This window comes from Semicossyphus pulcher, unplaced genomic scaffold (assembly GCF_022749685.1).
Source record: "Semicossyphus pulcher isolate SPU_LCO1_2020_fin unplaced genomic scaffold, fSemPul1.0.p SCAF_14, whole genome shotgun sequence".
Taxonomy (NCBI): domain Eukaryota; kingdom Metazoa; phylum Chordata; class Actinopteri; order Labriformes; family Labridae; genus Semicossyphus; species Semicossyphus pulcher.
The window spans coordinates 3,872,414-3,900,395 of NW_027211648.1; the positions used below are offsets into that span (position 1 = coordinate 3,872,414).

The 27,982-nt window shown below is 39.4% G+C and overlaps 3 protein-coding genes across 3 annotated transcripts; 2 read left to right on the forward strand and 1 right to left on the reverse strand.

Moving 5' to 3' along the window:
* Positions 1 to 394: 394 nt before the first annotated feature.
* pacc1 (proton activated chloride channel 1) lies at positions 395 to 5,935 on the reverse strand. Its single transcript, XM_069662214.1, has 8 exons — positions 5,746 to 5,935; positions 3,652 to 3,754; positions 3,340 to 3,549; positions 3,107 to 3,261; positions 1,879 to 2,021; positions 1,513 to 1,654; positions 1,324 to 1,431; positions 395 to 1,239 (listed from the first exon to the last, which is right to left on the reverse strand). The coding sequence occupies exons 1-8, from the start codon at positions 5,779 to 5,781 to the stop codon at positions 1,072 to 1,074; spliced, it is 1,065 nt and encodes a 354-aa protein (XP_069518315.1). The 5' UTR covers positions 5,782 to 5,935; the 3' UTR covers positions 395 to 1,071.
* A 1,150-nt stretch (positions 5,936 to 7,085) lies between these two features.
* Positions 7,086 to 10,724, forward strand: nenf (neudesin neurotrophic factor). Its single transcript, XM_069662033.1, has 4 exons — positions 7,086 to 7,276; positions 7,411 to 7,471; positions 7,675 to 7,778; positions 8,191 to 10,724. The coding sequence occupies exons 1-4, from the start codon at positions 7,136 to 7,138 to the stop codon at positions 8,365 to 8,367; spliced, it is 483 nt and encodes a 160-aa protein (XP_069518134.1). The 5' UTR covers positions 7,086 to 7,135; the 3' UTR covers positions 8,368 to 10,724.
* A 558-nt stretch (positions 10,725 to 11,282) lies between these two features.
* ezra (ezrin a) lies at positions 11,283 to 26,713 on the forward strand. Its single transcript, XM_069661338.1, has 13 exons — positions 11,283 to 11,294; positions 13,219 to 13,302; positions 15,387 to 15,482; positions 17,789 to 18,063; positions 18,427 to 18,510; positions 20,152 to 20,298; positions 21,004 to 21,100; positions 21,369 to 21,532; positions 21,634 to 21,764; positions 23,169 to 23,329; positions 23,788 to 23,880; positions 24,168 to 24,461; positions 26,549 to 26,713. Exons 1-13 carry the CDS (start codon positions 11,283 to 11,285, stop codon positions 26,711 to 26,713), a joined length of 1,803 nt encoding a protein of 600 aa, XP_069517439.1.
* Positions 26,714 to 27,982: the final 1,269 nt, after the last annotated feature.

Here is a 27,982-nt window from a genome sequence, read left to right on the forward strand (position 1 = left end):
GGGTGCGTTCAAGAACAGCGCTGTTCAGGAAAACTGCACAGGTAACCAAAGTAACGCAGGAGAGCAGAGCAATTTGCTTTTGGCGTAGTGTTATGTTGATAATACTAATTTTCATGCCCTTAAAATTCACTTTTAATGTTACTTTGCTCACCAATTTAATGTTTGTATTTTTCCTGTCTGCATTGTTCAAGAAAAGACTAATATGAAGATATTCTTATTGCTGAATAAGTTAAGTCCACTTTAATCATTTATCATGACGTCGTGAAATTAGGCTGCCTGTACCGGGTGTGAGTGTATCAAATACTCAGATATCAAAATAAACTATAAGTGTAAAAATATTTTTTTATTTTCCAAATTCTTGACGAACATAGCTTTTGGGATCTAATATTGAACAAACACACAATACAGACAGTAATTCAAGTAACATTTTAACAGTAGTGAACACACCGATTTGATACTACATTAAAATCAGATAGAACAACAGTAGTAAGACAGCAAGGAAGAGAAATACAAAATAAAAGAAAATCAGCAGATCATTCTGATGGAGGAACAGTAGCTAATAGTATCGCTTCATCGTCATGATTGTAATGCTCTGTCACATAACTGTGTTATTTTCTTGAAAAACACAGGACACAAACATGAAACACTAAAACAATATTCCCTTTAGAATAAAATTACACGAGATTAAATAAATCCAGCAACATTTTGACCAACGTTCACATTTTCTCAGTTTTGCCCCTGAAACAGTTACACCTTTAAACCTCCAAACCATTACAATCATAACAAGTTTCTCAGTTTTCAGCAACATTTTCTTTTATGTGTGTTCAGAAACGTCATTTTTAGGAATGTTTAAGAAAATATTTATGAAATGCAACAACTTAAAACTGACCATTTAAAGGAAAAGAATAATCTAGCATAAATCATTTCTCACTGTCAATAAACCCTACAAATTATTGCAAAATGGTGCAAGTAGTGACCTCAAATAGACACAGAAACTTGGATCAATAACTATATATGTATATATATATATATATATATATATATAAGCTCTGGACAGATTGTGTCAACACTTCAGCTATCAGTTATTGGGTTCAGTTCCCGAGCTTTATTCCTCAGATGCCTCTTTCGCATCCTGATGATCCACTGAATAGTGAGTTTGGCAAAATTAGCAGCCTTGAAGAGAGCCATGAAGACGCCGCAGAGGATGGCCACAGAGCTCCAGGGATTTGCGGTCACTATCTGTGAAGAGGAATGCCAAATTTTGTGTCACACGCTTATAAAACAGATAATTTGGAATGAGGATAAATGTACGGGAGGATTTACCAGTTTGATTTCTTGCATATAAGGATCCCGCCATTCAAAGACAGCAAAGAAGAGCTGATTGGTTTGCTCTATTTCAGGCCTTTTGTCGTTGAATTTGACCACAGCGGACTAGAAAATCCAAAATAAATGACTTTTATCAGATATTTTCTTATGTACGTATTCATGTGCACACTGGTAGGACATAAATACCTCTTGCCGAAACTCAACAGCTTCATTGCTTCTCCCAGACGTCTTCACTAAAGACATCTTGACCCAGGTTCGGAATCCTCCAGAGAAGGTCCACATGGAGTAATTCCTCTCACAGTCCCTCATGAACTCGGATTCATTTGCACTAAAGAGCCAAACAAAAATAAACCCAGTCAAACAGCTTTTTCTAATCATTCTGTGTTTCTTTAGGCAGTAGCAGGACATTTAAGATAAGTTGTCAGTCACATAACGGCTTACTTAATGACTTTTATATAACATAAATACTTTTCTGTGGCAACTATCAAGCTGTCCGTAAATCACCCATTCTCAGCTTTCACAGCAAGATCAATACCTGTGGTTTGCAGTTACCTGTCATTCAAGTCACTAAACTTTGCAAAAAGCATGTAAGTGATGGCGCTGAAGTCCTCTTCTGTTTCGTTGTGACTGAACTGCATGAAGATCAGCTCTTTCTTCCTGACATCAGACGGGCCGCGGACCACCAGAGCTCTTTTCTGTGATGACAAAGTTGAGAGTCAGTGTTATCTTTCTTTAAAGGAGTAGTTTGCCTTTTTTCAACCTCAGTCCTATTATTCTATTATGGGGAGCTGATGCCATTATAGTAGGGAAAGAAATGGGCTGTTCCTTTCAGAGGTCAGGGCGCAATGCACGCTGGGTGTTGTAGGAATGTAGAATGGCCGAAACCACGAGCTGTTGGTACAACTTTCTCCACAGCTGTGGCGCCAATTTCAAATATCATTGCTTCTATCGATCACAGAGAACACCAGCTTTGACTGAAAGTGGCTATTTCCTGAGGAGAATTGCTCCTTTATAGATTAAAAATAGTAGGTCACTTGCACAAAAATGCATGCATACAGATTTACAGGGATTTTCTCTGGTTTTGGGAGCATGCATTGAAAAAATGAGGAGTGACATCATCCCTGTCCAAACCCAAATCTATCCTCTTCATTGATTTTATATAAAGGTGAAAAAGTCATTAAAAAGTAGGTTATGGTTTGACGTTACGATCCATCTAGGTATCAAAACACAAGACATCAAATTCAAACTATTCTATAAAATATGTAAACAGAGTCGATTTTGTGTGCAGAAGTCCCTCTGTTTAACTTAGGATACACATCCATCCATTATCTATACCACTTATCCTGCTCAGGGTCACAGGGGGGCACTGGAGCCTATCCCAGCTATCATTGTGCGAGAGGTGGGGTTACACCTGGACTAACTGGTAATTACTAATTGGAACCCACACATGCACAGGGAGATCATGCAAAGTCACCCAGACCACTACGTCCAGACTGGGAAACCTTCTAGCTGTGAGGCGACAGCGCTAATCACTGCACCACTGTGCAGCCCCATATAAAGTACAATCATAGTAAAATGATGCTCTAAAGGAAGCAGAGATGCAGTCTGGATTGCTCTCTTGTGGTTAATGATGTGCACTGCAGCCAGTAAGCTTGATACAATAAAAGCCCCCCCTTGCTACATTACCTTAACAGCCCAACAAAGAGGTCGAATTAAAAGAGGTTTTTTTTGCTATAACTTATGTCTGTGGAATGAGCACTGTAATGTTTTCTCGACTGACCTGTGTTTGATTGGTGAATGGTCCAAAGTAAGTCACATCTTTGATCACACAGTCTCCTTCCTGAGGCTTTCCTGGGTCCACTAAAGGCGGGATGTAGTCATGGAAGTGATGTCTGCAGCTCAGCAGCTTAGCTTTACCGGGGTACAGAGCGATACCTGTGCAAAGAAAGAAATGAACAAAAGAGAATACAGAAAGGAAAGAGTGTTCCTGTCCCATGTGTTACTCATACAAACCTGGTGGTGAAAATGTTTCGACCTCCTTGTAGATGACGGACATCACAGGGTTTTTGTTTTTCTCCAGAAACTCAGAGATGGTCTGGTAGGCCAGGAACACTGCCACCGCCGTCAGCAGCAGGTAGACGAAGATGAGCACCACTGTGAAGACGTTCTTCAGGCAGGCTTTACTGAATCGCATCGATGGACTGTATCCCCGGATATCATCCTCTGTAATGAGAGAAGAAGGAAAATAAGCAGGAGAGAGGTCAATCTCAGAATATAACTTTTTATAGAGAGCACACTTTGATCTATTTTAACGTCGGTCATCACCTGGAGAGATGCTGCGGTTCTGGTCCTCTTGGTCCAACTCTTCAGCGGCATCGTCATAAAAGACTGGAGACCTTTTGTCGTCCTCGTCGTCATCATCGTTAAACTGTGAGGTTAAAAAAAGGACGTTAAAGTAGGAAATATAATTTAACTTTAGTCTATCATGGAGGAGAGATAGTGGAGAAAGTAAACAAAACTTAAGTGGCAATACCACAGTGTAAAGAATATACCAGTCGTGTAAAAATATAAGCAGTTAAACTTTATAAAAGGAAGTTCTTGAAACAACTGCAGCCACCAGCCATGTCGTCGTTTAACTACAGTCCTTATTCTTAACCATTTTTCCTGGTAAATAATAACCAGATAAGTAAAGTGGAGTAAATGTAGAGTAAAAAGTATAAAAGCTTTTAAATTTATGGTAATACTCAAGCGCCAGTGTTTAAAAATGCTACTCCGGATACGACTTTACATGTTATAAGTATTAAACAGAATCTGGTGATCAAATTACTCGTGATAATAAGTAAAAAAAGAAAATAACATTATCACAAATATTTATTACATTACAAAAAGTAATCAGACAGAAAACCTTTGTGTCCACTGATTCTATTCTGAACGCTGCAAATCTGCATCTTCAACTATAAATAACTAAGAAGACAAACGCTCAAACGCGACAATAAAGATACGTTTTTCAAAGAATGTAACTGTTTCAAAAGTCAAGGCCTCTCCTGCATGTCTCTGAGCTTCCTTTTTACTCTCTGTGATGTGAAAAGATCTCTGGTTAAAAAAAAAAGGACAAAATAATTTACTTCTTCACATCTCAAACTGACATTAAGACACATCATAAGAGCAACAGCAAGAAGAAGAACTTAATAGTGAATTAAGCAATTTAAAGAACCGATAATACTCATGTAATGGCTGTTAGTTTGTGTGGACTGTCATCTGAACTGAAACACTATTTAAGCTTTCAAAAGTATCACTTTAAAAAATATATATAAGTAGGTAACATTCAGTTACTTTTTAACTAACTTTTATGTTAGATTTCTCGAAAAGGTGTCTCGCACCAGAATGTGAACACAGTTTGAAAACAGTATTATACATCTTTAACATATATCTCAAACAGACATTACTACATTTGTACTGCATCGTATTACAATAAAATATAACAAACCTGTAGCTGTAGCACAAAAAAAAAAAAAACTTGTACTGGACAGTCCTAAGAGTGGTGACAAACTAGGGTTAAAAGGGTTTCAACCAATTATTAAAAGTACTAATACCAAACTGCAAAAATACCAATAGCTTCAATACGTTTCTACAAAATGATACTATCTAAAGTAAAACGTTTGTTGAACTGTTTGTAAAGGACTGCAACAAATGTTTATTTAGATTAATGATTAATCTGCGGATTACATTCTCCATTAATCAATTGATTGTTTGGTTCTTAAAATGGGGAGTAATGCCACGATGTTTTTTTACTTCAATAAACAGACAAATGCCTAAAATTATTACAAGAAAAAGCAGCATTTTTTTACATTTAAGAGGCTGTATCTTAATTTTCTGTCAATTGGCTTATTGATTAATCTACTGATTGATTCACCAGTTGCCTAATACAGTTGGGTAGTTACCTTTAAAACAAAACACACCTTTTTAAATGTTTTATTTACCAAAAGCTGTCAGATTAAAATTGCAGTGCAGTACTAGTAGTAAGCGACATAAAAATACCTCAAATTCGTGCTTAAGTGGAGTATATCACCTTTATTTATCATTTTTCGACCCTCCATGATAACTGTTGACTCCTACAGTGAGTTACAGTGTTGTTGGGCGACATTTTAAAGATTATTTCCGCGCAGACATCATGTTTGTCTCTCAAAGAACAGGGTTCAACTTTTCCCCGGCAAAGAAAACACGCAGTCAGCTCATTTCATGTAGTTGGAAGCTGCAACCGTCAGCTGGACAGTCACATGATGTCAGCTGGACACTTGTAGACTCTTCATATCGTGTGAAGTTACAGTAAATAAACTTGTTTATTGAGACAAACATCGAAGATAAACATTGACTGAATGCACACAGAGAGAAAGAGAGGAAGTTGTAACCTTATCCTACCTCTTGGTATGACCGGGAGTTTTCCTTCCTGAGCATTCCTCTGCTCTTCTTTCAGTGACGAACACTCCTCTGCTCGGTTTCGGCTATTTGTGCGATGTCTTAAAACTACTTTTCATTAATAACAGGTGCATTTTTTAAGGGAATATAACCCCCTCCTGTTTAGTTTTTGCTCTGAAAGGGAGACACACACGATACACCCACGGTGGTTTTGGGAAACGACGTTAATAGGCCCATCCCATGATAACGAGACACAAACAGCCCGCGATCCAATAGTAAACCACGTGTCCTTGACGTTTCCTTTTTCCCTTCCTCCATCCCTTATGTTGATACCTAGTGCTGCCTTCAGGTGCTAATCGTAAAAAAGTTAACTCCTCTTACCTCAAAGATCCAAAACATTCAAGTAGTTTTATTGTCCTATGGGCAGCAAGTGCAGTGAAGCAGTCATTGGCAAATACAATTTTAATTTCCCCTCAAAAAATGTTCAAAAATAAATAAACAGGAAAAATTGTCGAAGTAAATAATCAATACAATTTAAGAAAAAATGAATAAAATACTAAAAGTAGTAGTTTATAATTTAATATACAGGAATATACATCAAATAGATATAATCTTATAATAACAAGTACAGTAGTAGGCATGAATACAGTATTGATAAAGTAAACTGTAATGTAAACAGGTTTTTCACAGGTAGGATATTAGACAGACAAATAAATAGCCTACTGAGGATTATAAACGCTGTGATGGTTCATAGTCCTGCAGTAGTAAAACTTGTTGTATCTGGCTTGTTAGAAAAGAACAAATTAGCATTTCACAGGGTGCTAAAAACCAGACTATTTGTTTTAGAAAGATTAACTTCGTGTCTTTGCTGGTTGCCTGGCAACTGCTCCTAGCCAAACGTGCTAATTGTCATTTACCTTTCTTGTACCTATGAATTTTTTCTTGCAGAGTAAAGAAAGAAGATATGACCTTTTAATTGGCGAGTTTGGGATTTTGTTATCTTTGGATGAAGCCAGGCTAGCTGTTTCCCTGTTTCCTGTCAAGCTACTAACATTTTTCAAGCTAGCAAAAGGTAAGCTTTCTACAAACCTGACCAGTAGTTATATATAGTTTAGAGAGTTATCTTTGCTACTTAAGCTAGCTGTTAAATATCAGCCAGGACGTAAATAAGGTAAAACAACATATTTCTTAAGGAAATAAACGTAAGGACATAGTGGTCTAAATAAAGGAAAAGTAAGTGTTGTACTAGAGAGGCTTGTACTGACGATCAACCATTATCTCTTAAATTTCCGACGGCAGTGAATGCTTCATCTACTCTAGAAAGCAGCAACAGGGAAGTGGATCAATGGGATGAGAGTTTCCGCGTCAAACTCGTCCCAACAAAGATCCCACCATGGCAACAGCGCGATATTGTGTCCTGTTTGTTGTACTTTCTACGACTTTAGCGGAAGACGTTAAATTAAAATATAAACCAGCCAACAAGCCTGTCCGACTGTTCACTGAGGAGGAACTGAAGAGATACGACGGCAGCGAGGTAAACTTTGCGTGTAGCCGTTAATCAAGGGTGTGTTTTTGTGTCTATTTTATGTGTGCATCCCTGCATGTATCTACAGATTGTGTGATAACGATTTATCCCTCTTTTCCGTTGTTTGTCCCTCCCTGTGTTAGGAGGGACAACCTATTTACATGGCTATAAAAGGAGTGGTGTTTGACGTCACCACGGGCAAAGGTAAACACAACCCAATCCCTGGAAATAAGGCTTAATTATCATGATTGACAAGATTCATAATAAATATTTCAAACAAGCTGAGCAAAGTAAAATTGACACATTGACACTCACTAAAAAGCTTCCAGTCCCTCTCCAGACCACTAAACTTAACTACTTATTCTTGTGTTGCATTCTTTGCACTGTTTATTTTCTTAACATTGCAGAGTTTTATGGAAAAGATGCACCATATAACGCCCTGGTTGGTAAGGACTCCACCCGGGCTGTGGCTAAGATGTCCCTGGACCTAGCTGACCTGACATCAGATATTGTAAGTTCACTGTGAGCATTGACAAGCTTAATTTCTGTCCTAACACCACTTCAAACCATGTAGCCTAATTTTAGGGACTGCAGTGATTTCCATAGGTCGGTTAATTCTCAGGAGAAGAGAGCTCAGACATCTGACACCTGTTTCTCGCCTACAAAACAGCCTTGCATTCATAAGCTACATAATACACGGAATCTCAACAGTTTGCAGCCTACTGGCAGGGTTTTCAGTCATGCTGCACTTTGCTGACTTAAATTTATTTTTAGTGTCAGGTCGAGTTCATTTTATTGCTACAGCCCAGTTTTTATTTTTTACAGTCTTTACATCATATGACACGATCTATTCTAAGATCAGTAACACAAACAAGGAAATAAAAATTGCTTAGACAACTCGTTTTCCCTCCTTCCATCCACAGACGGGGCTCACCGAGGAGCAGCTGGAGTCTTTGGAAAGTATATTTGAAGGCACGTACAAAACAAAGTATCCCATCGTTGGTTACACCGCGTCACGCATCCTCACAGCAGATGGAAGTCCAAACAAAGACTTCAAACCAGAAGACCAGCCTCACTTTCAAATCAAAGATGAGTTTTAATCTCACTTAAAATAGACGAAGTTGTTATTATGTTTTTTTTTTAGCACTTTCTCTTCATCTGACCTGAATCAGGACCTAATTTACTTGAACTGAAGGTTAATATGATCCTTTATCATCTGTGAGAGCTTAATGTGAAGAGTCCCCGACAAAACATTTAAATTCATATTCTTCTTGCTTTAAAAACACATTATGTCAAGCTAAAAAAATTTTTTTTAATCAACATCAACACGGCACAGGGTTAGGGAAATTATAGGTTAAAAGAAATACAAAGGGAGGGTTGTTATATGAGATGATATATGAAATCATGTGAGATTGATTTCAAGAGAAAAACTTGGATTTCTCTTATGTTAAAGTTGTGAATTTCAGAAAAGACTAAATATCAGACCACAAATTAGACAAGACTGTGCAATTTCCTTACCCTGGTTTAGTAAGTGTCTGCTGATGCTGATACACGACACTGGGAGCTGTGGTTACACTGAGAGATGAGATGTGGTTCCCTGCCGAAGAGGTTTTATCCCTGAAATGTAAAACTTTATAATATTAGAAAACAATCAAGTTCTTTTCTCCTAACAATACAACTTTAATCTTGGAAATTCAGACGTTATTGTCTGAATTTTGCCCCCTTTCCCAGACTCCTTAGACTTTTTAAACCTACAATGGCCCTAATAAACCATTGTAGTAAAATCATCCCATTCAGACATGTACACATACTCTGTTTTGAAGAATCTGTCCATCCATCATCGATACCGCTTATGCTGTTCAGGGCCGCGGGGGGCTGGAGCCTATCTTTCATTGGGTGAGAGGCGGGGTTACACCTGGACTGAACACCAGTCAATCACAGGGCTGACACACAGAGACAGACAACTTTTCACGCTCACATTCACACCTACGGGTAATTTAGAGTCACCAATGAACCTAACGAGCATGTCTTTGGACTGTGGGAGGAAGCCGGAGTACTTGGAGAGAACCAACGCATGGCGAGAACATGCAAACTCCAAACAAATATGCCCACTACGTCTGAACTTGGATTTGAATTAGGAGCCTTCTAGCTCTGAGGCAACAGGGCTAACCACTGCACCACCGTGCAGCCTCTTTTAAAATGTATCTACACCTAATTTCTTAATGGAAATCCAGAATCTGTAAATGTTCAAATATTTTAGTTTCAAAGTTTTAGTGCAGGAAAATGTTGTAACAACAGGTGAAATACAATTTTGACTGAAGGGGGACTTTAAATGTTTAAAGACCCCCTCCAGTGAAAATCAAGTGTTTAACCATGTAAACATCTCCATGTGGTGTTCTTCATGAGCTACAAGACATATCAGGGACAACATCAGCAGTCATCTCCATGGCTGGGCCTGTCTGCTTTTAAACTGCAGTGTACCAAGGACAGGCTGAACAACACGTTTACATATTGGCAGGTTTGAGACGTCAAAAACCTAAGGAGCCAATCCTGTTAAAGGACAGGGTGACGCTATGCATATCATTATGTGTAACCTATGGCAACCACTTCGGTGATGCGTGAGCCAGCTGTAAGCACCATTTTTGCAAACCCACTACTGACTACGAACATTACTACTACTAATTACTAAATTTCAAGCTAGATAAGTTTCAAGAAGTTGCAACTAAACGATGGCAGAGACGTGTTTTGTCTTCGCGATGGAGGGGGCGGTTGGAAATGTGCGTAGTGGGCGGGGCCTATGTAAATTCTGGAATTTTTAATGAGGGAGAAGGAGGAGATGCTTTGGGAGGATTTTTACAAGGTAATTAAACATATTTTGCTGAAAAAACAAATCAGACACAATTTATTATTTCAAGCAGAGCGTTTCATATGTCTTAAAACACAACTGGAGCTGCTCTTTAAGCTTTAGCCTACAAACATCTGCAGTGTCTTATGTGTCGTTACAGTCTTAGCCCTCTTTATTTGTTGAAGCAATGCTAACAAATTAACTCCATGAACATAAACAAACATTTAATTTATTTCACAAAGTAATTAGACATCTGCCTGTTTTAAAAGGGGGAGAGTGAGCTGACAGACCAGATGCAATTACATTAGCAAACAGCAGGACTTGCATTACCTCTACTTCGCCTGATGTGTAGCACCTGTTTAGCTTTTTAAACGTATGAAAATAGTAAATACAGAGCACCACGGTTTTCCCACAAGTCAAGGTTATATCTTCAATTGTCTTCCGTCCCAAGATGTTATTTTAAAGCAAGAATTTTTGAGAAGCTGGAGGCCAAAATATTTAACTTTGTTGTTTTATAAATGAGTTATTGTAATCAGATTTTTTGCAGTTAAGTGTTCTGTCTTATGAATAGTTATAGCTCAGGATTTTAGCATAAAATGTTGTGAGTACTGTAATTAATCTGCAGCTCTGTGAATATTTACACCGTCAGAATCCGTCTGTTTGTTTTCTGTCTGATTTTGTATTTTGTAAAATTTTCAATAAAGTCTTTAAATCTTAAACTTCTTAGAGTTTATTTTCTGCCTTACAGATGTGATCTTGTTTGAATGTCTTTATTGCAGCTCATGACTCACTCGAGTCAGCTCCAAACAGGCTACATAAATAGTACATCCGGGCCTTTATAGCCTCGCTTGCTGCGATCAAAGGTCAGTCCAGGTGCTGAGGCAGGTGATTGTCTTTGGGTGGAGCTGTGCGTCTTACCCTGCCTGGACGGCCACACTGGAGGTAAATCTGTCTGTTTTGCGTGATAGTAACCGAGCAGATCCTCCCACATCACTGTGAGTGATCTACAGCCGAGTTCAAAGGACACCAGCCCTGCCCTTGAGTCTGCCAGCGAGAGCGGAGCGGCGGTCTTTATCAGGTGGAGGTTCTGCTGGGAGTCGGCCACTGCAGCCTCAGTCAGCCTGGGAAACACTTTCTTCTGCTGGAGCTCGCCCACCAACCAGAGCCAAGATGCCCAAAACAGTAAGACCTATGATTTCTGTTTATAAGTGCATCACTGAAATGTGTCTTCCTGGTCCAAGTTTAAAGGGAAGGTACAGGGTTTAAAGCTCTTTCTTTAAAGATTACCTATCAGGGTTGTTGAATTATTTATACCTAAATACTTGTGGAGAAAAGGAATAAATTTAAGGGTTAATCATGTATGTTTTTAAAGTTTAAATGACATGATATTTTTTCTGTGTTCAAGCATGTGAGTTACTTCCAAGAGGCACAGATCCTTCTTGGCATTTACTCATTAACCAAATGTAGAGTTTGACCTATGCTGCACACATTCATGCTACTTGACGGCCAGAACAGGGCCTTCTGTTGTGCGTAACAGATAATAACTAACTTTGGAGGAACTGTAGTGATTTCGTATAAGAGTAACTTCTGTCAACAGAACCTCATGACTCTGTGGTTGGACAGCGTTCATTTCTCCTTTTGATATGTTTAGACTGTCGGGATGAATCAATTTTACACCCAAACAGAAGAAAACACTTATGTTTTATTTTCTGTAAATCCTAAATGCCCTCAGGTAGTCACTGAAGTATTCAGCATCAGTCTGATGAGAAAGGCCGGCCTGTACTTTACGCCTGCAGCTCTGCATCTCTGCATCTCATATTTAAACTCCAGGGAGACACGCCGACTTCTGGCTCCACTTTACAAATTAAATTACCTTGAAATCAGACAAATTTATGAGTCATGGCAGCAGGAATGTCTTGTGTTGCTCTGGAAAATGCTAAAATGAAAATGTAATTCATGAGTTGAATTCTGGGTTAAAGTTGAAAACTTAACGCTTAAGAGCTTTTAGATACCAAAAAGCACAACCCAAATTCAAACAAAAACTCCAAAGTTAAATGAAGCAACACACTGATTGATTATAATTGATTACTGCTTCAATTATGGTGATTAGCACAGTCAGTGATTTGAGAAAAGGTCATGCTGTGGTAGCTAGCAGTGAGGAAAGCTTCAGGGAGTTAGGAAATCATCTTGTAATCGTGGAAAGTGGAAAAACATTTCAAGGTTTAATCAACGGATGTTCCAGTTTTTGTTGCTCAAGTTTCAGCGGGTTTTTTATCTTTATGACAGCCGGGGTGTGCTCCAGTGTAGCTTCATAAAGTGATTGTGTAACTGCTGCAGGCCTGCAGGCGAGGGGTCAGGCAGTTGTCCTCGTGCTTTTTTGGAAAATGAGAACAATCCTATTCTTGGTCTTCTGGGAAAATCATTCTAGAGTCACTTGATAGTCCGGTTAATATGCCGGCCAATTGTTATAAATGATGTGACTGACGGTGGTGAGGTCTAAAGGCGACTTGGCAAGCAGCAAGTATTTTGGTATTTTAATCTATGCAACCTTGTGGCACCTTGCAAGGATAGTCCAAAGTCTAATGAGATAGTAAGCAATTATGGTTTATGAGCGATACACTTCACAGCTCAACACGAGAGTAATCCTTCAGCCAATGACTGAATTACCTAACTTTTTAACTGTGAAAAAAGTTGTTTCATGTTCAAATTTAAAGCAATAAAATGCAGTTGTGGGATAAATGTACTATTGATGGATTCAGATATACGTATAAAGAAAACCAGCTAACTGCTTGGATTTATTTATTTATTTTTTAAAGTTTATTTTTGGGGCTTTTGGCCTTTATTAAGTAGGACAGCTGGAGAGAGACAGGAAATGTGGGGAGTAGAGAGTGGGGGATGACATGCACCAAATGATTCGCAGATCGGGAGTCAAACCTGCAATCAGTGCGTCAAGGACCGAAGCCTCTATATATGGGGCGCCTGCTCTACCAACTGAGCTAAACAGCGCCCCAACTGCTTGGATTTATGAAATTAAAAGTGTTTATGTGTTTCAAACTGAAAATCTGTTAACTGTTATCACGTGACTAAATGACCTTTTCTGCTGCAGGTCAACGTGCGCGTCACCACGATGGACGCAGAGCTGGAGTTTTCCTTCAACCAAAACACAACAGGGAAGCAGCTCTTTGACCAGGTCTGTATGTTACAACATGAAAAACAGAACAAGGCTTTACAGATTTATAGGATCATTGTCTTTAGTTATGGTAGGATACGACACAACGTGATACAATATGATAGTGATAGGATTAGATACAGATGATACAATATGATACAACACAACGTGATGTGATTCACTAAGATACGATTTGATACAATATGAAACAACACAAAACGATACGATACTGTACGGAACAATACGTTAAGATACAATAACATACGACACAACATAATATGACACCAGAAGATACAATAAGATACAATTTGACACAACTTGATATGACACAACACGATACGATACGATACGATATGAGACAATATGAATAAATATGATACAATATGTAAGGATACAATTTGATAAGTCACAACCATAGACTGTATAAAAAGATATATATATATATATATATATATATATATATATATATATATATATATATATATATATATATATATATATATACAGTCATTGGTCACAACATGATACGATACGCTCGATACAATATGACACAACACAATACGATTACACACAATTAGATAGAATTACACAACATAAAATGATACAATAAAACACGATACGATATGATAAAATACAATTTGATATGACACTACACAACACGAAACGAGACAATACAATTTGACACAATATGGTCCGATACAATACGTTCGATATGATAAGATACAATATGATAACACAGGACAGGACGATACAATACCTTATGATATGATACAGTTTGATAAAGTATGATATGATACGTTAACACAACACGATAAGATGAGATAAGAGATAGTCTTGGACTCCACCGTTGTTATCATAATAATATGAAAAATAAAAAACAAACAACAAATTTAATACCATATAAGTTGTGTATTCAGAATCTTGTTTTATTATTTTATATTTTTTATTATTTTACTGGATTAAACCGTTTTTTTAAGACGGTCAAGTTAAAAGATTCAGCCAGTTTAAGCTTTAATAATAAATTATGAGCTGATAAAATATTTTGAATGTAAAATCTTGCAGTATTTGAAATATATTTACTGGTTATACTTTATTTCAGTTTATCCTGTTGGCATACTGTGTTTTTGTATTTTCCTAGATTATGTAAGCTTTGTTTCCTTTTCTCCTCAAAGTTCTTGACCTGTGCTGACACCTCTCGTATTTTTATCCCCTGGACTTTATGCAGCCTTTTGTGTGTACAAAAAATTAAATACAATAAATTCAAAAGCTGAAATAAGAGGGTTGTGAATTCATTGTGAATTCATTGTGAATTGTGAATTGTGAACAATTCATTGTGAATAATCTTTAGGTTATAAATGTTACACTCTCAGGATTGTTTTACATGCTTCATACTCCCTACACGAATGAGCATTAAAATACAATAAATAAATAAAAAAGTGTTCAGTATGTGCAACTACTTACACATTACTGCTGTCCAGTCAAAACCACAAAACTCTGATTACTTTAACTTGTTTTCATGTTGTCATAGTCATCTGTTTAACTTTCTTTACACTTTCTGCCTCTTGAAATCCTTTAGAACTGTTAGAAAATGCCCAGACAATGAGGCAGCCTTCTCTGTGCCTTAAAAGTTTACTTATTAATACACTCATCCGACAGCTAAATCATCACTAACATGTAACGAAAGGTGACATCCCCACCCAACACTCTTTACTTAGAGCTCCCTGTTTGGTGGATAATTATCTAAACCTTTGTACTTAACAAGAAGGCAGCTCTGTGATAAAGATTACTCACCACCTCAAATGCTGCTGTAGTTGTTCAGAGTGAAACTGACGTACACACCAGGGCTGGACTTGTACTTTAATCAAGTAAAGTACAAGTACAACTTGTTCAGTACAACTTGTACTAGTAAAGTAAAGCACAATGCTTTGTTGCATTCAATTGTTGGTACACATTCACAGTCATTGCATAATCCTGCTTAGTAATGTAAATTACGTCGTGTATAAAAGGTTGTTTCTTCAGAGGCTGAATAATATATATAATAATGAATAAAAAAAAATGTTACAAGTAAATGAAAAAATCATCCTGTCTCCGTTTGTGTCTCTCAGGTTGTCCGAACCATCGGCCTGCGTGAGGTTTGGTATTTCGGGCTGCAGTTCGTTGACATCAGAGGAATCCTCACATGGCTGAGCCATGAGAAGAAGGTAAAACTGTCTAGTTTACACCTCATTATACTGTGCTAATCAAACCTTCTCGTAACACTTACAGTTTTTACTCTACTCTATCCTGCTCTTCAGAACTGTGCAATATTCTACTATGATCTATTTTATATTATATTTTACATTTACTCTACCACAGATTAGAGGCTTGTTGTCAAAATTCCAGAGACACTTGAAGTACACCAAACAAATGTATTATCAGGCCGACGCATTGCAGCTCGTTGCCTTCATTTGTCACATTTTAACAGGTAAGGTGGGTAAAAGATAAAACTATACCAATCGTATACATCCACACATATTTCAGCCAATGGGGCACCTGTGTTCCTCTGTGTATTTTATCTTTTTTAACATTGTTTTAGTTCCACACCTCCCATATTTAATTGTTACCTGTAATGTGTTGACCCTCATGAAGGCCACAAGCTGAAATGCAGCTGTCTGATTATAAAGTTACTTTTTCTGTAAGTGTTACTTTCCCTTTAAATTACATTACCTGACATTATTCAAGGTATTTCACAGTACTTTTGTAAAATTGGATATTGTCAAAAGAAAAAAAAAATCTTCTCTTATATTAGACGTATTGATCTCAGGATTGTTCATGTATTGGTATTTTAAACACTAAGACGTTTTTCCATAAACTCAGTAACAGCCTGATTTTCAGGTGTTGACTGAGGTTGTTGAGATATGTCTTTTGTGTGCCATCAACTTGTCGTAGTTGGTAGTTATACATTATTATGATAATAAACATACTTTAAATCAGCCTTACACCCACCTGTAATCCTATTTGCGTTTCTCTTCTTCCTAAACACAAACATGTGGATGTACATACAGAATATACCTAAGCTACCTAAGTCTTTCCCAGTGCCTCCTTGCAACTCCTGCAGGTACGTTGAGAAGGCTCTACTCTATTTATGCACTCAATTCAACTTTTTAGTCATCTTAAGTTAACATACTTAATACATTTTATTTATAAAGCGCTTTAAAAGGTACTCAAAGACACTTTACATGTAAAAACAACATAGCAAGTAAAAGCAATATACAGTATAAAACAATCAAGGTGCTGAAAAATAAAGTTTAAATGTGTATATATACTTTTTTTTTTTTAAAACATCTTGGTCATAACTTCCTTCATAACTGAACTCTGCTATCCTGCTTCCATCTACATAACTGCCCCCCTGTAACTCTCCATAGTACTGTATTCTGCATCATATTATCAGTGTTGGGGAAGCTATTTAAAATAATCTAAAGACTCAATAAAGGGCCATATGCCAGCAAACCTGCTACAATACAATACCATAAGATAAAATACAGTACGATACGATACTATAGGATATGATACGATACAATAAGGTACGCTACGCTACTATAGGATAGGATAGGATATGATATAACACGATACGATAATATAGAATAGGATAGGATATGATACGACACAATACGATGCACTACTATAAGATAGCGTGGGATACAATACGTTACGCTACGCTACTATAGAATAGGATACAATACGACACGATACGCTACTATAGGATATGATACGACACAATACAATACGCTACTATAGAATAGGATACGTTGCGTTATAACGGTTAAGTAACGGTAAATGTAGAAACACATGTTGTAGGGAGACGACACTGCAGTAATGCCGGCTTGTCAACTTCCGGTAAATCTCCGGATTAGTGTATAGGATACGATATGATATGACACGATACGCTACCATAGGATAGTATAGGATACGTTACGCGAGTAGGATATGATACGACACGATACAATACCACGCGATGTGCTACTATAGGATAGGATAGGATACGTTACGTTACGCTAGGATAAGTTATGCTAATATAGAATAGGATACGATACGACACGATACAATACGACACGGTGTGCTACTATAGGATAGGACAGGATATATTACGATACGCTACTATATGTTACTATAGGATGTGACACGAAACGATAAAACATAATACAACAAGCTACGGTTTGATATGATAAGACAATAAGCAACGATACGATAGGACACAATACAATCAATCTTTCATAAGATGCGGTCCGATACAATACGACACGACACAACACAGCAGGACACGATACGAGACTATACGATGTAGTCAAACTACTGGTTTAACTGCAGGTAGTTCACGACTCGTCAAGACTGTATATTATCATACTTTACTTTCCTTTCTACTCCTATTGCCATCTTTTCACCTCTACTCATACTTTAATTCAGTCTACTCTGTCGTCCATACCTTATGTCTTTTTCAATAACATCTGATCTGCTCTGCTTCTCTCAGGTGATGACCCAGGGAGTGAAGAAGGAGACTCCCCTGCAGTTCAAGCTGAGGGCAATGTTTTACCCGGAGGACGTTGCTGAGGAGCTGATCCAGGACGTCACCCGGAGACTTTTCTTCCTGCAGGTGAAGGAGGACATCCTGGGAGACGAGGTCTACTGCCCTCCGGAGTCCGCCGTGCTGCTGGCCTCTTACGCCGTCCAGGCAAAGTACGGAGACTACAAAAAGTCAGAGCATCAAAAAGGCTACCTGGCCTCCGAGCGCCTGCTGCCCAAGAGGTGAGTACGAGCTGGTCGGAGAATGTATGATGAACTCTCTGATGATTTAACTTCTCATATTTCCGTTGTCAGTCGTTGTATGTTATTTCAGTTTCTTGTCTTTTGCAATGCAGCTTTTTACTCATGTTAAAATGTTTTTATGTACTTTGTGTATTGAAATGCACCAAAATCAAGGTGGGGAAAATAAAAGAAAGCTGAATCATATAGCTGAATCCGTCCCTCAATGGCTCAAATATGAACCAACTATGTTCTCGCAATAAACAAAAAAAAAGCCATAACAGGACAAGAGACGAGCTCAGTAGGTATACACAGACTGATTACATTTTCTCCAGTGTGTTGCTGATTTCTCGTCTCTCCCCTCAGAGTTTTGGAACAACACAAGCTGTCCAAGGATCAGTGGGAAGAGAGGATCCAGGTTTGGCACGAGGAGCACAGATCCGTGCTGAAGTAAGCAAAAAATACACGCATGTAAACTCCACCTGGGCAATGAATTTACTGACAACTCTTCCACAGATTTATCCTCATTTTAAAGCAGATTTTTATCAGGGAAATAACACTGTCTGAATCTATAGGCAATAAAAAACCCATACTCCATTTTTACACTCAGTGATTTTGCTGACAACTTTATGATTCTCCTCTTCTTGTGATCTTATTCCTCTACGGTTTAATTTTTAATCTGAAAAGTAAAACAAAAAGTAAAACCATTCCCTGTAAAGCCATCTTGACGTTTATGCTTTGGGTCAAGTTTCAAAAACATTTTAAAGAACCCAGATTTGAATACTATATTACATCGATTCTTATTAATCATATTTGCTGATCTGCCACGATACGATCTCGATTCGATTAATTTCAGGGGCCTGAGATCAATACCAGACAATATATGCCCATTAACACAATCCATTACATTTATATTATCAACTCACAAAAAGCAACACAAATTTGCTTTCTCAAAATGTATTCCTGAACTCTGAAAAACATGAAATCATGAACATAAAATGAATAGCTTCAATGTCCTTGTCTTGGCTGCTTGCCATTATCTGTTAGCATTATTGTCATTTATTGCTAGCTGACCTCGGAGCTGCGGAAATAGTAATGCTGTGCCGTGGGAATTTCATGATATGGATCGATATTTGCATTTTGCATTGATGATGTATCGTTAGTCATCGAATCGATATCAATCCAGATTGACGTATCGTTACACCCCTACTAGATACAGTATGTCATATATACAGTACACTCACCGGCCACCACCAGCAGCCTGAACCGTTGATACAAGGCAGGATGAATCCATGCTTTCATGTTGTTTACGCCAATTTCTGACCCTGCCATCTGAATGTTGCAGCAGAAATCGAGACTCATCAGACCATTGTCCCAATCTTCTATTGTCCAATTTTGATGCGCTGTGAATTGTATCCTCAGTTTCCTGATCTTAGCTGACAGGAGAGGCACCTGGTCTGCTCCAATGCTGCTTCAAGGCTCGACGTGTTGTGCGTTCCTTCTTCTTCTACTGAGCGGTCATTTGAGTTACTGTTGCCATTCTATCAGCTAGAACCAGTCTGGCCATTCACCTCTGACCTCTGCCATCAACAAGGCATTCTCGCCCGGAGGACTGCGGCTCACAGGATATTCTCTGTAAACCCTAGAGATGGTTGTGTCTGGCACCAACAACCATGCCACGTTCAAAGTCACTTAAATCACCTTTCTTCCTCATTCTGACGCTCGGTTTGAACTTTAGCAGATCGTCTCGACCATGTCTACGTGCCTAAACGAATTGAGTTGCTGCCATGTGATTGGCCGATTAGATATTTGCGTTAACGAGCAGTTGTACAGGTGTACCTAATAAAGTGGCCGGTGAGTGTATGTCTAAGTGGAGTAGAAATAAGTAACAATATTGTCCTTTTACAGTTTCAGTTTCAGTTCAGGCAGATTTAAATTTGAGCAGGCTACAGGAAGTCAACGTTATGTAGGGTTTTAGTTTGAGAAACCTGAGGTCAAACACAACCTGGTGTAGTTGGAAGAACACTGATCAGATGTCTGTGTATGTGTGTTTTTTTTCCATGTTTACATCTGCCTGTTTAACCTGAACAGGGAAGAGTCCATGATTGAGTATCTGAAGATCGCTCAGGACCTGGAAATGTACGGCGTCAACTTCTTCGAGATCAAGAACAAGAAGGGCACGGATCTGTGGCTCGGAGTCGACGCTCTGGGACTGAACATCTATGAGAAGCAGGACAGGTAAGTCAATGAAGCAGTGGCCCCTTTCACACATGCACCGCACGCCTTAAGATTTCCTGACATTGTCCGGGTGGGCTGCATGTGTGAACGCATACAGAGAGTTTTTCACCTCGACTTTATGCAGACTGTTTCCTGCCAGCCTCCTGATAAAATGTTTGCAAGAAGTCGAGAGTGAGGCGATGTGTGAGTGCAGCACGTAATAATCAGCGGGCGACGACGTTTTTAACATGCGACCGCTGTGAAACCAGAAGAGCAGCACACAACAGGGTGATTAAAAACATCAGAGGTTGAAGAAGAAGGATCATTTACAAGACGACAACAGCAAAAATGTCTGGACAGATGAAGAGATTGGGGACCTCACTCCTCCGACGTGGAAAATCTTGTGCGAAAGGGAAACTCTGTAACATGTCAGGGGTGCGTGCGTGAAAGGGGCTAGTGATGTAATTCGTCTTTCTTAACATCACATACGTGCTGGTATTGATCTGACGAGTTGTAGACAGGAAAGCAACACACGAGCAGTCATCGACCTCCAGTTGGTCAAGTTTTAAATAACATTTGACCTCATGGCTGTTGTTTTTAAAAGGTCGTTGACCTAATTCTCTTGATTCTACCACAACATGAACACACAAGCTCACCCTGCAACCAAACCAACTGTTTAAACATGCTGTTGAAGTTACCCCTAACTAACCCCCCTTCTGTTTCCAGGCTGACTCCAAAGATTGGATTCCCCTGGAGTGAAATTAGAAACATTTCTTTCAACGATAAGAAGTTCATCATCAAGCCCATAGACAAGAAAGCTATTGTAAGTATTTGATCCAGCAATACTCAGCGACATCTCAGGTGTAAATGTGGTTTGTAAATCCAAGATGGCGGCGTGCATAGACGCTGCAGCCTGGAGCTTGCAACGGCAGCTTTGTGACCAAATTTTATTGCTAAACTAAGTTTATTGTATTATTTAATTTATTCTATTATTATGTCCTATACTCTCTGTAGCGAATAGTTAGATTGATATTAATTAGGTACAAGTATCATTCTTCCTAACATGGATTGTTTTTTAATGTTTGTCCAAGGATTTCATTTTTTACGCCCCACGTCTGCGAGTCAACAAGCGCATCCTGCAGCTGTGCATCAAAAACCACGAGCTGTACATGCGCCGCCGCAAGCCGGACACCATCGAGGTTCAGCAGATGAAGGCTCAGGCCAAAGAGGAGCGGCTGCAGAAGAAGATGGAGAGGTACGGGAAAGGGGGTCATCAAGTGAAGGGGGAACACTAATTATCCCTAACCAATCAGATTTGAAAAAGTGTATTCATGCTTCTCTTCGTGGGCTCTGCAGGGATCAGCTGGAGAGCGAGATGAGGAGGAGGGAGGCCATCGAGAGGGAGAAGGAGGACATGGAGAGAGAAAAGAGGGAGCTGATGGTGAAGCTGTACGAGTACGAAGAGACGACCAAGAGAGCAGAGAGAGGTGAGACGGACACAATTTACTCTGCTATCACAGACTTCACCGTCATATTTTACTACAGAGAACAGTATAACTTATGTAATGCTGTGTTATAGATTTTAAACTTGTAACATGGCTTCGCTGCCCTCTTCTGTTTATTTGTTTTAAATACGAGAGAATGCAAGCAAGCAAAGTTTATTCATATAGCACCTTTCACAGTCGCAGAGTCTTTCAGAGTCAAATAACAGAAAGAAAAAATATACAGAATAAAACACCAGATATCCATCCATTATCTATACCGCTCATCCTGTTCAGGGTCGTTCAGGAAGGCCAGGTTTCACACAGTTGTGACGTCACAAAGTGCAGCCTCAGCAGGCTTCAGAGAGCTGGCCAATCAGAGGAAAGTGGGCTTGTAGGGGCGGGGTTTCTTAAAGGGACAGAGCTGACTGAGTCGTTTCAGGCAGAGGCTGCATGAGGGCCTGCACAGAGCACCAGTGAGTTTTTTTAACTATAAATTATGCTAAGTTACTCCACAGGTATCACAGAGGGAAATATGAAGCTTGAAATTAGCATAATACCCCCCTTTAAATTCTTACATGCTCCCTAAATGCGTTCACAATATACTCTGGATACATTGTTTTTTTTAAATGTATGTTATTCACTTGCTTCTGACTCAGGTTTTACATTCTGTAGGTTCCACAAGTTAACAATTGCTTATAAAGAAATACTTAGAAATACTTATTTGCCAGTGTGAGGAATAAACAGGGCCTCGAAACTGCGTCAAATGGCTTCTAAACTTCTTGTTTTTACATTTGCTTGTGCAAGCTGTAATGATGTGTATTCAATTTTTAATAAAATTTTATTTTTCTTAAGATTATTGGCCATTTTGCCTTTATTAGATAGGAATAAAGAAGAGACGAGAGTGGGGAACACATGCAGCAAAGTGCCGAGGGCAGGAGTCGAACCTGCAGCTGCTGCGGCGAGGACCGTAGCCTCTGTGTATGGGGCACCTGCTCTACCAACTGAGCTAAACCAGCGCTCCATGATTAAATGTTTTCATAAAACAAGGGAGAATGCAGCTTCTTGCAGTCAACAGACATTCAAATCCTCTTCCTGCAGGCTGGCTGCAAGAGGCACAGATTTAGGAAATGCCAACACTGTAGATTATTTCCTTTTTGCCACCCTGTGTGTCCGAATTGGTTCCCTAAAAAGTTCAAAGCAACCCCCAGTCATTAAAATAATTAATTTGTTTTATATTTTTGATTTATTTTATTTTGTTTCAGCTTTTTTCTCCTGTAAAATGTTCCATATTTTGCCTCTAGGACTCTAAAAATCCACTCCCAGAAAGCTATGGCTTAATCAGAGTGGTTCATTTCTCTCCATGTACAGTATACATAATATATTTTTTCCTCCAACTTTGTCCTGTAGAGCTTCAGGAGCAGCTGGAGAGGGCCATGAGGCTGGAGGAGGAGAGGAGGAGGGTGGAGCAGGAGGCTGCCCGGCTGGAGGCTGAGAGGATGGAGGCCATAATAGCCAAGGAGGAGCTGGCCAGGCAGGCCGAGGACCAGCTAAAGAGCCAGGAGCAGCTGGTGAGTACGCGGTGCAAGAAAAACTCCGATCCTTCACGTGAGAAAGTCGGGAGAGAAAAACACTCATTACAAAATAAAGCTCCTACATTCAGAGTAAACGCATATTAACTGTTTGAAGAAAGAAGCATGCTGTGTTTGGGGGATTTTCCTGCTTTCCTGGGATTAAAGCTCTCTTAAAGCTCTCTCACTTTAAGTCAGATAATCACAAAGTCATTTAGCTACGACAAGGCTATTTTTATGTTTTGATAATAAGCTTTCAATTTGCAGAGTAACGTGTTACAAATAGAAGGTTCATTTATTCTCTTCACATTCATTTCTTTGGTCCATCCATTCTTAAAATGACATCTTGTCCAGATAATTGAGGTTAGCTGAGGTGAACAGGTGTCTCTTCTTGGGGCTTTTTGACGTCATGGTTTATGCTTCCTCCTCCTCCTCATCCCTCTTCTTCTCCCCCGCAGGCTGCAGAGTTGGCCGAGTACAGCTCCAAGATCCTTCTGCTGGAGGAGGCCAAGAGAATGAAGGAGGAAGAGGCTGAGTCATGGCACAGCAAGGTGGGTCTCCAACACGCCTTCAAAGGATGCACAGGCGCATTCAAGTCACAGGGATCACCTGGGAGATGTCAGAGCACGCCATTTTATAGTCGTCACATTCAATGTTTCCTTATTCTGCGATCAAAAGCCTTTGTACGTCAGTTGGACAAACTGCAACTATTTTTTTGTTTTGCTTTTAACACGTAGGTACACAACAAATTAGGAATCACATGAATTCAGTTTTTGTCCTGTTGATCGGCGAGCACTGTCCCACTCATGTTTAAACCACTCTGAACTCTTTGTCCTAGGCTAACGAAGTGCAGGAGGACCTGACGAAGACAAAGGAGGAGCTGCAAAGCGTGATGAGCTCTGCCAACTCAGCTCCTGCTCCTGCTCCTGCTCCTGCTCCCGCTCCGGCTTCCTCAAGCTCTTCCTCCTCCTCCTCCTCCTCCTCCTCGGACAACGAGAGCGACCACGAGCACAGCGAGGAGAACAGCACCTACAGCGCCGAGCTGCAGACGCAGGGCATCAACGACCACCGCCAGGAGGAGGAGCGAGTCACCGAGGCCGAGAAGAACGAGCGCCTGCAAAGACAGCTGCTGGTGAGTTCGGGGACATCAAACAAACTCAATAAGCCGGACTGTAAAAAGCTCTTTGTTATTTTTCTTGTTGTTTGCTAATTGATTGGATTTTGATAACTCTGCTTCAGCCTGAAAATCTGTTAAAAGTCGTCCACAGTTTAAGCAAATTGTTTGATTAGTGAAATCTAAAGGTTGAGAGCATTTAAGAGAGAGAGAAATAAACCGTGTTGGCTTCTTGTGTCGCTCTGAAGCAGATATTCATGCTTATAGAAAGTTCAATGACTGTAGTGTTAGTGTTAGTTACGTCTCCTCTCGCCGTTCCTCCTCTACTCTGCAACTCGGGAACAGAACGCTGCAGGAGCCCCATTTGTCAACAGAGCTGTCAATCATGAGGCCACACCCCCTTTTTATAGCATCAAATAACTAATTAAAAATAAACCTGTCAGAAAAATGAACATTTGGACATTAATGAACATGATAAGAACTAACTATAATGACAGAAACCATGTTGGAGAAAAATCTATTTGATGTGTATTTTGATTTTATAGTTTGACTCATGTCCCATCTGTTAACATGCCAGTCAGCAGGGGGCGCTAGAGAGGCTTTGGCTTCACTTGTAGGCTGGACATATACTTGCTTTTTAACCTTGCATTCGCGTACACAACCGGCTGAGTCATGTACGTAATTGTTCACATACTTGTCTGTGCGCTACTCGTGTCACGGGAGGATACCTCTAGAGGGCACACCAGAGAGCTCAGGCCTCATGCAACTACCGTATGTGCGGACTATAAAGAACAGACTCAGTGACACTCGAGGAGGTTACTGTTATGCTTATTCTGAGATCACAGGAGAAAAAGCGACAGCTTTTTATGTGTTCGGTGGACAGAACACACCGTCAGCGCTGTCCCCTCTCTGTTTCTCTAACATGTTTCTCCGTGCACGTACATTACGGCCCCGGACTTGTTTCTATTTAGTTTTGCAGGTTTCCACGTCGACTTCTAAAACGGAACTTATCTGTCTCCAGCTGTTTTGACAGGCATGTTTGTCACTGTGCAGTGGCAATGACACATTGTACAGATGTGGATAATTGCAGACTCGGTCTATCAGCTTGTCTTCAGAACTTTCTCCCATTGCTGTCCCTGCTGCTGTGTTGACAGTCACATTCCCTCTGCCTCTACACTGCCCCTACTGTTCATGTGCATACTGCATCTCGCGTACGAGTAGTGTTCATTTTTGAGTACGTGCACAGTCGACGCTCCAAACAGACGCAGCCATCATGCCAACGCATAGTTAAAAGCAAGTATAGCTCCGGGAGCTGTCATGTCGTCCATCTTTTTATACAGTCTTTGGTTTAAACACCTATAACAAGTCAGGTATAGTGTTTTAGGAAATGTACAGGTAAAGCACAACTAGAAACAGCTATCAACATCACACCTTCTTAATAGCGTCCATGTCCTTACTACGTGATGACTTTAGTTTGTAAACACACCAAAGTCAGAAGACCGACTTCCCAACTTAAGAAATGGGAGAGTCCGAGGAGCACACGAATGCAGTAATAATTAACCTGAGGGAAATTGTTGTGCTGCAGTTAAAGTAACAAACAGGACAGAGTGCAAATACACAATATCATTTAACAGATCCACAAAAACCTTATAATGTGAGAACAGTCCTGAAGGTCCTGAAGTGAAGGTCAAACACCAAAGTGATGAAAAACATCAAAACACATTTTTTTATTTGGACAAAAAGACATAAAACACGATATTTTAAAAACTGAAAAACCTTTTCAGTAGCTTAAAATGTGTTCAGTTATCTAAGACCTGATGGGAAACTTCTCCATCTGGCCCTCAGCTCTGATTCTGAACAATCATACAAAGAGAAATTCATCATAGACTGTCAATCGACCAGAATGCATTGCAGCCACCAGACAGATTGTGTTTTGATGAAGCGAGCCTCGATTCTTCTCGACAGCTAAAAAATGTGACCTACAGCTGAGTTACAAGAGCAAAAATGTTCTGCGGAAGTCACTGAGAAGAGAGAAGTAATTAAAGTAAGAACGTCTGTTTGGATTTTGTCTCTTGTTTAATAACCGGGCTCTCGTCCCCCCGCAGGCACTGAGCTCAGAGCTCGCAGACTCCCGACACGACAGCAAGAAGACCCAGAACGACCTGATCCACGCCGAGAACGTCCGAGCCGGCCGCGACAAGTACAAGACCCTGCGTCAGATCCGCATGGGCAACACCAAGCAGAGGATTGATGAGTTTGAGGCCTTGTAGGAAACCGCGGACACCCGGGGATCTCTCTCAAATACCTCATGAAGGCCTTGTTCAGCCATGATTTTTAGTTTCGTGTGATGAAATCCACAGAGAAACATGGAGCTGATGTGTGTAAAAGTACCATGAGTTTTATGTTTTTGCTTTTCGCCTGGAAGCACTTTTTTGTTTTTTCTTTGTAGCACTCAAACATCTCCAATGTGCTGTTTGGTCCCATTAAAACATTAAACCACAGCAGAAAGTGCAGTCTTGTTATGCTGTATGAACAGAGCTGTTATATGAGGTACATTTAATTTAAACCATCGAAAAAGATGTAATGCAATTTGGCTATTACATCAAACTGAAGTGGTTCAATTTAGATTTTTTTTAATGCCTTGTAGAAATGCAACTTACAATCATTTTAATGATTAAGTAATGATTATTTTTTCTATTAATAATTTGCCTTTAAAACATCACCAGAGTTTAAAAATGCTTAACACATGCTCTGAAGTTTCTTTAATTGTTTGTATTTTGTCCAACTAACAGTCAAAAGTCCAATTAATTTACAACAACATAATGCAAAGACAAACAGCAAATATTCACATTTGAGAAGCTGAATCAAGAGAAAATTGGGCTTGCTCTACAAAGCTCTACAGCTTTGTGCCAAATAATAATACATTTAATTGAACTATTTAAATGCTTGGTTTCATGATTTCCCTTAATAAATCTTTACACAGTATGCCGCCCACAGGATTACAATGCGAGACTCCTGGCTCTTTCAACTGATGTTTATTCACTTCTTTTGTTTGGGCACCTTGGTTTGTACACCAAACCTTGTTTGTAGAATAAGACACTGTGGAACTACAAATACTAACACATAAAACAATTTTCAGATTGTACATGCATTCCCTCATTAATAAACAGCTTACATGACTTGCACTGTACATTAGCTAGCTTAAAACAGACGGTAGCAAAAGGCTAATTAACGTTACCACTTAACTTGGGTCTTCTGAGACCATAATACTTGCTTAGACACAGTTCTTGTCGTCTTATTTTATCTTAAACTTAGTATGCACTCTTACTTTGTAGTGAAATGAAAGGGGAACTGCTTAACACGACGTAACAACCATACCGACTCGCATTTTTCATCTCCGCCTATGCGCTGTACATTCATGCCTCAAGTTAGCGGGAATACACATCATTACTTCCGGTTTCAAAATAAAAGCTCAAATAAAGCACATATTTACAAACGATGGAGACAGGATGGCTGCTCTTACACACGGGGAAAAAACA